At 43.2% G+C, this 13,818-nt stretch overlaps 1 protein-coding gene across 2 annotated transcripts in view; it reads left to right on the forward strand.

Annotated features, from left to right (window-relative positions):
- The window catches only part of CLDN10 (claudin 10), a 100,608-nt gene that overhangs the window by 64,715 nt on the left and 22,075 nt on the right, over positions 1-13,818 (forward strand). Inside the window, exon 1 of one of the 2 annotated variants that reach the window (XM_019920899.3) lies at positions 13,526-13,745. The exons of the other annotated variant lie outside the window; for it this stretch is intronic. Coding sequence (XP_019776458.1) covers positions 13,526-13,745 — 220 coding nt within the window. Of the gene's footprint in view, positions 1-13,525; positions 13,746-13,818 lie in introns of those variants that run through there. 2 annotated transcript variants of the gene reach the window in all.

The following is a 13,818-nucleotide window of genomic DNA, read 5'->3' on the forward strand; positions in this document are numbered from 1 at the left end:
ACAGACAATACGTCTACTGACCCCATGACACGTTCCTGTTTAGAACTGAAAGAGATATGTAGTGTTTTTAAAGTTTCGAGGTGTTGGTATGTAGGCTCTCTTGGACGTGTTCACAACAATGGGCAGAGGAAGTCCCCTGCAGCTGACAAGTGTGTGAGTTGGAACGCCGTGCAGGGCAGCCACAGGGCCCGGAGGCCCAGGGCCCACGCTGAGAAATCAGCAGCTGTGCATGCTAACCCTGGGTCCTCCGTCATTAACCTTCTGTGGGACCTTCTACAAATTGCTTAATTCCAGCCATGAAAATAAACATAGGCACCAATGCCCTAGAATAGACCCAAGGGAATCAGACCGTGTGCACATAAAACCGAAATCCACCCTGCCTTTCTTTCTAACGCTACTGGGGACAGGGAGTGACCAGGCTGTAGGTTACTGTTCTTTGCTTCCAGTTAAAAGAGGCAAACAGAAGCAAGTGAACATAACTAGGAGGAAGTGGGGCAGTTGGGGGTAAAGATGAACAAAACTTGAGCAAAACTTGAGAACTGAAGGGTAAATCTCTGGGGTGGTGAGAAAGATTTCTCGGTGATTCTAACTCTGCTGCTGGTTCCATATGTGTACAATGACGCCATCACAGTAGCCATTATTGCTTCGTATTTGAACCTTCTTTTCAACCCTATTTCTCTCGTTCTCTGTCTCTCCCATTCCTTCTTTGCGGTACACGGGCCTCTCACTGTTGTGGCCTCTCCCGCTGAGGAGCACAGGCTCCGGACGCGCAGCTCAGCGGCCATGGCTCACGGGCCCAGCCACTCCGCGGCACGTGGGGTCCTCCCGGACCGGGGCACGAACCTGCGTCCCCTGCATCGGCAGGCGGACTCTCAACCACTGCGCCACCAGGGAAGCCCACTTGCCAGGTCCTTTAAATGCCAGTCCAGTTCTATTTCCGTAAACTGCACCCAAGGGTAATGACTAAAAAAACCCAAACCCCCAAAACTTCCAATACTGCTTTGACCTTCTGGTTTTCATATGTAAAAATGGTATTCTATGTTCATTACTTTAAAACCATAGGAATTAGGGGCAGGAGGAAGATTTGATGCCATTTAAACTCCCCTGTTTCATGTATGTAAGGATTATTTGATTTAGAATATGAATGTATATACTTCAAAAGGCAATGTGATTCTGAATTGTGGTCACAAATGTGGTTCATCTTTGGCCCTTCTAGCCAGAAATAATCTTTCCCTAGAAATATGTATGCTACATTCAGTAAATGATCAAAAAAGTTATAGTAAAGTCAGAGTCATGGTCATAACCATCATAAAAAAAAGTCGTAATCAGTAAAGACCCACGTTTGTCCAGTGATTAAGTAAAGCAAACACTAGGCTATATGGGGGTCTAAAATCCACCCTTTTGAGAAGTCTTGTGCCCTGAGACTGAGTCTGCTAGAGCTTTCCATGCGGTGAGGAAAGAAGAACAGTATCATTTTTAAATAGGTAAGACTGTGGAGATGCACACTACTTAGAGCCAAGCTGGGCTTTTCCCTAAACCAGTGAAAACAAGCATCTTGAACGTCAAAATTAATTTGCTGTTAGGAAAAAGGATAAAAGAAACTTAAGATCCTAATCTGTGAGTTAAGTTACCACGTATCTATTCCTGGCAGATGACAGGTAATCAACTCTGCTTACAAACAGAGCAAAACAAACCAATGAAAAAAACACACTGCGTTTCCATATGGTGTGATTCCTAACGATCTGTAGAAAAATTCTTCAGTGATAAGTATATTATTTATATATATATGTATATATAATAGGTTTTTAAAAACAAAAAACAATTATCTGATGATTAATTTGATCATTTGAAGTATAAAATAAAGCCCTATTTTTGTTGCAAGATTGTAATTTGAAAGGACATGATTTTTCATCATTTAAAAACATAACTTACTTGGGCTTCCCTGGTGGCACAGTGGTTGAGAGTCCGCTTGCTGATGCAGGGGACACGGGTTCGTGCCCCGGTCCGAGAAGATCCTGCGTGCCGCGGAGCGGCTGGGCCCGTGAGCCATGGATGCTGAGCCTGTGCGTCCGGAGCCTGTGCTCCGCAATGGGAGAGACCACAACAGTGAGAGGCCCGCGTACTGCAAAAAAATAAAAACATAACTTACTTGAAAGAGCAAATAAAAATTAAACATTGACAATTTTTCAGAGTTTATGCTTAACATTCCATCCAATATTTTAAGCCATTTATCCTTTTTGACTAATTAAATTCAACAACTATTTATCAAATACCCATAATACATCCAGTTTTATAACATCCATGCTTTAATTTATTTGATCCTTTCAACTGCATCTGAAAATTAGTATAAAATAATGGAATTTTATTACCTGCTTTTCTCCTCTATAGCATATAAACTCTAGAAACTAACACAATTATCATTCAGTTTGCTTAAACAAATTACACTGGATGCTTTATTTACCATGTCAAAAAATCACAATATAATCTTTCATGTAGTGTTTCTTTTTTTTTCTTTTTTTTTTTTTTTTTTTTTTTTTGCAGTACGCGGGCCTCTCACTGTTGTGGCCTCTCCCGTTGCAGAGCACAGGCTCCGGACGCGCAGGCTCAGCGGCCCTGGCTCACGGGCCTAGCCGCTCCACGGCATGTGGGATCTTCCTGGACTGGGGCATGAACCCGCGTCCCCTGCATCGGCAGGCGGACTCTCAACCACTGCGCCACCAGGGAAACCCTCATGTAGTGTTTTTGATGGGAAAACAAAACATTGCTTAATTCTATAGGATTACATATATGGGTGAATTATATGTGGGGAAGTAGTCATCTTAGGGCACATTTGTTTGTCAGAAAGATTTATGTCCGAAATCCTAGAGGCGTGGCAGTTATAATAATTGTAGGCAAAACATGACATCAACTTTGTTCTTTACATCTTTTTACTAACTCTTCACAAAGCCAAATCAAACATAGAAACAGCTATTGCTTTGAACCACAGAAAGAGGTGTGTCTATTATCTGTCTACCTTATTATCAGCATACAACTCCATTGTTATTTCCCTTTTTTTCATGTTACTATTCAAAAGCCATTTGTAGAGATGACTCTGCATTAACCTAAAACAAACGAAAAACCCTCCTAGTAACATATTTGTTAAATATTTTATGGGCACTAATACATCACTGAGGAGAACCTGTATGAAATACAATAGTTTTCAACTTTTAAGTATTCAAACCTTGATTATAATTCAGATTTTTCTTCAACTTGGATCATTTTTTGAATTCACACGTTTGAAGAACACACACAACATATTATTCCAATTGATACAATATTCCAATATACATTCTACAGTTTAATATACATTAAGAAGTCATTTACGGACTCCAGTCTCCTCATCTGTAAGATGTTGAATTAAATAATTTTCAAAGTACTTTCTAACTCCCATTTTCTAGAACTGTAAAATATGTGTACCATATTGTTTTTAAATGACATCAAACTAAGACTTAGACAGTTGGCCCTCGGGATCCGTGGGTTGCACATCCACGAATATGGAGGGCAGACTACTAGACTTGAGCGATTGCAGATTTGGAATCTGCGGTCCTGGAACCAATTTGTATTTTACTACAAAGCCAAATAGACATAAATGTAGATGGAAAAGCTCCATGTGAACTATTTTTATAGAATTCTATTTCATATAGAGTTTAACCACATGAGAGCACAGTGGCTGCTTATGGTGTGGGACTCGAGGCCCACACTCTGCTCTCCCAGCTGCGTGCCCTGGTGTGGGATTGCAGCCACACAGGGGAAAGGGAACATGTTTGAATTCACACAAAGGCACCTTACAGGCCAACAGGAAGCTCTAAAATGTGGTTATTTCTCTCATCTTAAAAAATACAAAATTTAAAAAGAGAACAGCCTTTCATGATCCCACTTTCCTTCCAGTCCCTGCGCCATTTCTCTCCTCTCTTTAAAGAGCTGCTTCCTCTTCCCGGCTGCATTTCTCCCTCCCACCGTCCACTGATCCTACTCCCATCTGGTTTTTGCCCCACATTCTCCACAAATCAGCTCCGATCAAGGACCTCCGGGACCGCCGTGGTCTTTCTTCTTCAGTCTTCCGTGGCTTCATCCTCAGCATTGCCTGACATCACTCCGTTTCTTCCTCTTTAAACAGCTTCTTCACATGCCTTCCAGAACCGTCTCTCCTGTTTTCTCTCTGACCTAGGTGGCTGTACCATCTCAGTCTTTGTTGGTTCTTCCCTGCCACCTAGACTCTTTCTTTTCTGTCTACACTCCTGCCAGAGAGGATTTGGCTAGTTCCATGGTTTAAATACCACCTAACCACAGGAGACTCCAAAGTGTACATTTTAAGATTGAACCTTTGCCCTGAACTTGTAGATTCATTTGTCTTCTTGGCTTCTCCTCCTGGATGTCTACTGGGCACCCCAAACTCAACGTGTCTAAAACTGAATGAACTCTTGATATTCACCTCAAACCTGCTCACCTAGAGCTTTCCCCATCTCAGGAAACTGCTCTAGCCTTCCAATGGCTGAGGTCAAACCCCTGGTGTCTTCCTTGACTTCTTTTCATTCATACATCTCAGCCGGTCATCAGCAAAATCTTGTCAACTCTACCCTCCAAATAGATCCAAAAGACAAAAGTTGACGTTTCCTACCACCCCATGTCCAGTCTGGTCAAAGCCGCCATCATCACTCAGCTGGACTATTAAACTCACCTCCCAACAGGTGTCCTTGCTTCTGCACTGACTTGCCTCCAGGCTCTTCTCAGCGAGATCCTAAAACCCAAGTCTGATATCCCCTCTCTTCACAAAACCTACCAATGTCATCCCGTCACACTCAGTGTAAAAGCCAGAGTTGTGATGAGGACTTACAGGGCTGTCCACGAGCTGCCCAGATTTACATGCACCCCTGCCCCCCCACACAAGCAGACACACACACTCAGACACGCACAGTCACATGGACACACACACGTGGACACACGCAGACACCCTGTTACCTCTGTCCTCATCTCCCACTACCCTCCCCTTCATTCCCTCTGCTGCAGCCACTCCAGCCTCCCCAGTGTTGGTCAGGTCAGATGCGCTCGCTATCCAGAAATGCTCTGCCTGAAACTATACACACGGCTCACTCCCTCATTTCTGTCCGGTCTTTACCCAAAAGTCGTCTTCTCAAGGAGGGCTTCTCTGGCCACCTAACCAAAATGTAACCCACCTACCCATGCCACACCCTTTGCATAACATCCCCCTTCCCTGCGGGCTTATGTTTTCTCTTTAGCATATAGCATCTGCTATACTGAATCTTTTTTGTACCTTGTATTTATTTCCTCCAGTAGAATGTCAGACGTGTTAGGGCAGAGATTTTGTGTGTTTTGCTCACAGTGTCTACATCGTGTGGGATGATGCCTGGAGCATAACAGGCACTCAATAAATGCATTATGACTTGTTTCAACGAGTGAATAATGCTGTTTTCGAGACAGGAGCAAAACCTGGGTGAACTCTACGGGCTGTTTAATCTTCTCACGGCAGTGAATCCCAACCTCTTACACTGGCTCCTCCAATCTCTTCCAACCCCTAGAAGCCAAAACAACTTCCTGGCTATCGCTTTTTTAGGCCACTATTCCCATAACTGGTCATTCATCCCAGGCTTCAGTGATGTTCAACGTCTCTGATCACCTCTGTTTTCTCAGTCATTTCCTTAAAGTCTCCAGCAAGTTCCCTGGCAGCTGGGGTTGCCTTCAAGGATATGGTAGAGGAAATGGAAGGCAAGAATCAGTGGGCAAGAAAACTTGCATTTTTGGCAACACCTAGCAATTAAAACACACTATTTGGTGATGAGGAGATTGTGGTTACAAGTTTCTTTCCCAACACCTGGACAATTTAACTCAAAACGATAAAAGCAAAGAAGTTGGTCATGCTGACATGACCCAAATGCCTAATTCAGTCATTGTGTTCTACCTTTTCCTCATCAACCCAAACACACAAGAACAGCACTAATATTACTCTTTAGATGCATTAAATCTCCAATGCTCAGATATATATGTCTATATATGGAGATGGCTAAAGTGACCCGATGAAGCAGGAGCTGGTCAGTGGTCCCGCCTCCCCACTCATTCCACACAGACATACAAGCTTATATTAAAAATCCCTTTGCCATCTACCCTTATCACCTTCACTTCCAATCAATGTTTTACAGAGAAAACATCTTCCTTTGTTATTACGTGTCCCTCTTGTCTCCCTTCTACCTTCATCTCTTAGCCTCTATTCCTTTAGCCCTTCGTGTATGTGCTACACACACACTCACAAACACATGTACACACATACACACCTGCTTCTCTGACACCTCAGTGCAATACGCCAATTTCTCTCTTACCACACCCCTATTTTTCTCTTATAATCAGGTAAGAGGAGGCTGAGGAGAGCAATAAATAGTAATGGACCAAAAAATATTCAGATAATGACTTATCTTTTAACTTTGGTTACAGTAATGTCTGCAAATTTATAGTGTTTCTATGTTTAATCTTTAAAAACATGTCTTCGAATGTCTTCAAAACTTGGATGACTTATCATTTAAATAGAAGAACATGAACTTTGGAGATAAACTTGGGTTTTACAGTAATGTATCAATTATGTACTTAGAGAAAATAAGTTTGGGGAGAATATGAGAAAACTAGAACCATCCTGCCCTGCTGTGAGCATGCCATGGGGTACAGCCATTCCAGAAACAACACGGCAATACCTAGTGGGGAAAGACAAACTTGCATTTTAACATCTGAATTGTGGCGCACCTTTTGTAGGCTAATATGGGTCAAAACTTCAATCAGAAAACAAACGTAAGAAGTGTAGGTCATGCACAGTAAACAACACACACCACAGAACTCCCCCAATTCAGGCTAGCAAGGTAGAAGGATGGGGGCTCATTAAAGCATTCATATGGAAGTCAGCTGTGTTAGCTCCGACTGGCTGAGAGCCCAGTACAGGACCTAAAGCATGAGAAGACAGGAGTACTCTAGTGACCTGTTTGTTTTGCGTGTGCGTGTGCCTACACACATATTTATACACACATATCTATATACATACATATGCACACACATATATACAGTTTAAGAAAAATATTCTAGATACAAACTGTGATATAATGAATTAGCGTTGCTCAGGACAATGTTAAATAGCATATTAATGAACTTCAATTCACCTATTACAAGATACAGTCACAAAATGAAATTAAATGAGGACATTAGGTACCCTGTTCAAATGTTTCTGATTATAAAAGCCATTCTCCTAAAAAATAAAGACAGGGCTTCCCTAGTGGTGCAGTGGTTGAGAGTCCGCCTGCCGAGGCAGGGGACACAGGTTTGTGCCCCGGTCCGGGAAGATCCCACATGCCGCGGAGCGGCTGGGCCCATGAGCCATGGCCGCTGAGCCTGCGCGTCCGGAGCGTGTGCTCCGCAACTGGAGAGGACCCAGCAGTGAGAGGCCCGCGTACCGCAAAAACGAACAAAAAACAAACTCCTTCATTTTTCAAACGAGGAAGGTGCAACTCAGAGCAATAAATGACTTGCCTAAACCACATAGGTTTACTTGCTGCCCAACCTGGGTGGGTAGGTTGAATTAATACTCATAAGATGCTTATTGACCAGCAAAATACAACCAACCCATCTGCAAGCCTTAGAAAGTTCCAGCATCCCAGAGTGAGAGTCTTTCCAGGCTGGAGGAGTATTCACCAAGACAGCTGTGAGCTGCTGGGGCCCCAAACTTACCTCTCCAGGTGCTCAAGAGAAAACTAGACAGTCCTAACACACCTCAGAATGTCACCAAGTGCAAGTTCATGTGCCCAATGCACAGTGAGGCCGAACAACGTGGAAAAGTCGGAGTTTGAAGCAGAGAAAGTTTTATTGCAGGGCCACGCAAAGGGACTGAGGGCTTACACCCAAAAAAACCCCCCAAACCTTCGGAAGGGTTTCAGCAAAGCATTGTTAAAGGCCAGGTTGGGGGTGGAGTCACAGGGTACGTGATCACCTCGTGCACAATTCTCTGATTGGTTGATGGTGAGGTAAGAGAGTGGCTAACTTTATCAATCCTTAGGCACCAGTAGGTCTGCGGGCTCATGATCATCAAGTAGTTAATTTATTCCACTTGGTGGTGGTTTTTAGCATCTGAAAAACTCAGGAAAGATGCATGAGATACTATTATCTGGGTACTTCAGAGAGGAGCGACAGCAGAGGCTCTGGGGGAGGGGGTCCTGCTCGGTCACAAGAATTGGGAATGAGTGTGTTTCAAATGAATGTATGAAAGACAGGTTCATAAGATATATATGGCATCTTCCGATGCAGTACAGCCTCAAAGGGTACCAGATGTCAAAATAAGACAGTTTATTTCCTTATAATTTGCAAAAAAAATTTATAAATATATACTCACATATATGATCGATGATGCAATGGATCGATGATCCATTCCCGTAACTACTCCTCCTACGCTGCAGCTTTCATGCTAAGTAGTTACAAGTATCATAGAATTAGTGTAGAGCATTAAGATAAACGAAGAGTGTTCGAGAAAACGAAGGAAAAAGAATACAGATATGCTATTTTCCTATCTTAGTATCGGTGTTAATGTCTTCTTTAACGATATTTGGCTCCTGAGAAGTTGTTTTTTTAGTTAATACCGTGTTTATCAGGACTTTAGTTTCTTCCCACCTCATCGTCAGCATGCCACCTCACTGGAATCTAGGAAGGAGCTAATGTATACTGAAACCAAATTTGATGCTTAGAAAATCCTTGAGCTGTTGAAAGGCACACCTGTGTGGTTTGGCAGGTGAGTTGAATCTCAAAGAATTTGTGCAAATCTCTGGTTTAGTCGGCTAAACTGGTTTCACTCCCAAAGAAATAACTTCCAATGCTAAATCTCAGTGCTTTAGGTCTCAAAAGTGCAAAGGCTCAGAATATATTTCAGGACAGTAAATGTCTTCATGTCAAATTTATTATAGATAAATTAGTACTTTTCATATTGGAAAAAAACTACAGTTTTTTGTAAAGGCCAAGTCATTGTTAATTAAGAGGTTACTTTGAATAATTTGGAGAAGTAACTTTCTAACTGTATTCACTTTTATATTTAAATTAAGAATGTTTTTTTATGAATAGTTAAATAAAAATGTCAGTGAACTGAATCCTAAAGAAAATAAAGAAGTATTTATCAGTTGAAAGGTACTCTGTAAATGGGTTTGCAGATCAACTGCAAAGGTTACTTGGGACTCTAGAATCTTAAAGTGAAACAGGTCATTTATACATTACTTCTTTTTAAAAAATCTATTCGGTCTATTTTCCTTTTCTGGACATTCTTATGTTGGATTATGTGGTTTCTTCTGACTAAACTAGTTTTGAAAAGCTTAAGATGTAAGACATTCTAAAGTAAATGCTTGATTCCTTACATAATATTCTTTAGGTATTAAAGAAAGTTAACATTTTTCATCCTTTGGTCAGGCACTTGTGGGCTCTAAATGTAACTCTCTGCAGTTAATATGCAGTACATGCCAGGGAAGAGAAGTTTGGGGCTGTCAAACCTCACGGAACAGACAGAGAATAAAAGAAAATTAATCAAGTCCACAGGCATGACGACCCTAGTCTGTTTCAGCTGGCAAAAGAACTAATAGTGCTGCCACCCAGGTCATAATTTATGGGTTGTTTGTGGTATTTTCAACCCTTTTAAGTTGAAGCTGTGTGTTACCATCTCTACAGTAAAAGAATATTTCTTTTCTCAAAGTTTTCAACCAACAGATGAATATTCTTTTTCTCTATGACACACACCATCTGGTTTGCTTAATTGACTGTTTATACACATATACATGCGTCTCAACTGATCAGTGCTGTGGTTTCCAACCTGGCTGTACCTTAGAAGCTTTGGAAAAATCACTACCAGAGCCACCTCCAGAGATCCTGGCTTAAACGGTCTGGTGATGCAGCAGAGAGAGGGTCTTTCTTGGAGGTTCAAGTTAGAATTCAGAATTTGTTTTCTCTGGAAGCTATGTTGCAACGGTGGGTTTGTGTATATTTTAAATACAATAGGTAAAACTACATTATCTGTTAAATTTGGGGGGAATGGTCTGAAACTCCGAATCAGTCTTCACAGTTCTTTTTGTAAAACAATGTACCTTTGGTTCCAAACAATGGAATTTACAACCAATCTGTTGATAAATTAGGAGCTGTGTGAGTCTTCAAGGTCACAACACTAGACTTTTTTGTGTCAAAAGTAAGTCAGGGTTTTGTCTTGCAAAAAAATGAATCAACAATTTTAGTGAGAAACTACCATGAGGAAGACACAAGCAAACAAAGACACTCAAACAAGACCAGGAAATAAAGTATAAAACCAACATTTGTGCAAATTTTAACTTTAGGAAACTCCATAGGACTGTCCTGGTTCACGACTTCTTGTGTTGTCTAAATAATAAATTGGATTAGAAATAAGCATATCGTTCAGAAAGAAATATGGCACAGAAATAATAGTGGAAATATGCTGGAGGACAAGAAACCAAGACAATAAAAGCACTTTAAAAAGGCAAATCATACAAAAGAATAGAGGACACTTGTTGTCAATACTCAAAGGTGACTGACTTGAATAGAAGGGAAGATGAGAAGGATGAGGTTAGGTAGGTGCTTCCCAAACTAGTGTTAAGCTTGAGCCCCCCCCCCCACCATGAACCCAACATGACACAACAGGACAAACTGGGACCAAGAGGATCACAGTAATGGAACTACGTCTGCATCCCACTAAGCAAACGGGTCTTCACCCATATTCCCATTCACACAAGCCGTGAGATGGCCATGCACACACAAACACACTTCCCAAGAGCTGCTGCATGGCCCCAAAGTAGGACTTACCCTGTGTCGTCTCAGTGTAAATCATGGCAGTGGATGGATGTTAAAGACAGCCAGATTTGGGCTGAATAGAAACAAAAACTTGCTAAAAGGCTGTCAGTACAAAACAGAACCAGAACACACACCTTGCCATGCACTGAATCTTAAGTCCAGAAGGTGAGAGCATGAACTGAATATTATCTCTAGAAATAGGATGATTGACCTCCTAGAGTAATGGAAATAAAAATAAACAAATGGGACCTAACGAAACTTAAAAGCTTTTGCAAAGCAAAGGAAACTACAAACAAGACGAAAAGACAACCCTCAGAATGGGAAGAAATATTTGCAAATGAATCAATGGACAAAGGATTAATCTCCAAAATATATAAACAGCTCATGCAGCTCAATATTAAAAAAAACAAACAACCCAATCAAAAAGTGGGTTGAAGACCTAAATAGACATTTCTCCAAAGAAGACACACAGATGGTCAAGAAGCACATGAAATGCTGCTCAACGTCACCAATTATTAGAGAAATGCAAATCAAAACTACAATGAAGTATCACCTCACACCAGTTAGAATGGACATCATCAGAAAATCTACCAACAACAAATGCTGGAGAGGGTGTGGAGAAAAGGGAACCCTCTTGCACTGTTGGTGGGAATGTCAATTGATACAGCCACTATAGAGAACAGCATGGAGGTTCCTTAAAAAACTAAAAATAGAATTACCATATGACCCAGCAATCCCACTACCATAATTCAAAAAGGCACATTCACCCCAATGTTCATTGCAGCACTATTTATAATAGCCAGGTCATGGAAGCAACCTAAATGCCCTTCAACAGACAAATGGATAAAGAAGATGTGGTACATATATACAATGGACTATTACTCTGCCATAAAAAGGAACGAAATTGGGTCATTTGTAGAGACATGGATGGATCTAGAGACGGTCATACAGAGTGAAGTAAGTCAGAAAGAGAAAAACAAATATCATATATTAATGCATATATGTGGAACTTAGAAAAATGGTACAGATGAACTGGTTTGCAGGGCAGAAATAGAGACACAGATGTAGAGAACAAACGTATGGACACCAAGGGGGGAAAGTGGTGGGGGGTGGGGGGTGGGTGGTGGTGGTGGGTTGAATTGGGAGGTTGGGATTGACATGTATACACTAATATGTATAAAATAGATAACTAATAAGAACCTGCTGTATAAAAAATAAAATAAAATTCAGAAGTTCAAAAAGAAATAGAATGATTTGTTGAGTGTGGAGTATAACCATACAATCTCCAATGGTCCTCCCAAATCTATTTTGGTGTTTCTGTAATTCAACCTCCTTTCTTCTTCACAGATGTTGAATCACCTCTAATTTCATTCTGTACCAATTTTGTTTTGTTTTTTTAAGTGACAAAGGGGAATTGAGAAACTCTTCACAATGAACCAAAGTGTCCCTGCAATTTGGGGGTTAGCAACTAGCGTTATTATAGCAGATCTGATTTAGAGGTTTTAGACCTTGGTTACTTTGGGGAAGAAGTAAATCCTGAAAGTTCATACCACGAACTGCAAGACCTTTAAACGGACAAATAATAAACCCATAATAAAGTCAGAGTCTTTTTTCTCTCATTTATGCTCAACTGTGTGAACTCTGGAGCCAAAAGTACACCCTGATCTTTAAGTTTGCTTTGAAACAGCAATGAAGGAATGAGCTTATCCCTCAATTAGGTGCAAAAGGTGGAGGTGGTTAAAAAAAAAGTTAAACAAGATACAGAGCAGCTGTGACAGCCCATCGGCTCATAGAAGAGACTCAGAACTGGCAGCTGGAAGGGACCCACAGGAGAAACGTCTTAAATGCACGTCCTACGTGTAGTACGTTGGTATCAGCAGGCCAGCACTGTGGCTGGAACAGTCACGACCAGGACTGTAAAGAAGGCCCCGACGCAGCCTGTGCTCTCCATGGGCTGCTGTTCTGAATGTAGGTTTGTGCCACGCACCTCTTGACAGTGACCTTCCGCATACCGCCGGGTCAAAAGGAACTGCAGAATTTTAGCGCAAGGCCGACTTCGAGCCCAGGACCGTAGTGATCCCTCCTTGACAAGCCGAACTGGGTCACTCAAAAGAGCGTGGCACTACACCGTTAGAGTTCAGCGGGCCAAGGGCTGCGTTAGCAGTTGGCGTCCTTTCCGGGCACACAAAAGGCTTTTTCTGCTCTGCTTTTACAAGGTATCCTAGAAGCCAAGCTATTGCCAATGGGTAGGGCTGGGGAGGGGAGGGGAGGGGAGGGGAGAGGGCCCGAACCCAGCAAGTTGTCCACGTCCGGCTGCCAGTCTGTCCAACAGGAGAGCCGATCTCGGCTGTGCCTCGGCCCCGGGGATGGGGGCGCGGGGGGGAGGGGGGCCACAGGGACGCGCAGGCGTGCGTTCCTCCAGACCGCGGGCGCCGGGCCAGCTGGCTCGAGAGAACCCAGGTGGCGACCGTAAAAGCTCCCCGCGAGCCTTCTCTGCCCCAGAGGGCGCGTCCTGGGGTCCGCGCGCGCGCCTCCTAGCGCCGGGCCTGCAGGGGGCGGGGCGGGACGGGGTGGGCGGGGGCGGAGGGGGCGGAGCCGCGCGGCTGGGCTCGCGGGGGTCGCGGCGCCGAGCAGGTGCGCGAGAGCGAGCGCTGCTACAGCGGGCGGCATGGCGAGCACGGCGTCGGAGATCATTGCCTTCATGGTTTCCATCTCCGGCTGGGTGCTGGTGTCCTCCACGCTGCCCACCGACTACTGGAAGGTGTCCACCATCGACGGCACGGTCATCACCACCGCCACCTATTGGGCCAACCTTTGGAAGATGTGCGTTACCGACTCCACGGGCGTCTCCAACTGCAAGGACTTCCCCTCCATGCTGGCTCTAGACGGTCTGCATCCCGTCGCCCCCCGCCCCTGCCCCTCGCTCCTCCACGGCCTGCCGGCGGGGCTCCCGCTGACCCA

This window comes from Tursiops truncatus, chromosome 18, assembly GCF_011762595.2.
Source record: "Tursiops truncatus isolate mTurTru1 chromosome 18, mTurTru1.mat.Y, whole genome shotgun sequence".
Classification (NCBI taxonomy): domain Eukaryota; kingdom Metazoa; phylum Chordata; class Mammalia; order Artiodactyla; family Delphinidae; genus Tursiops; species Tursiops truncatus.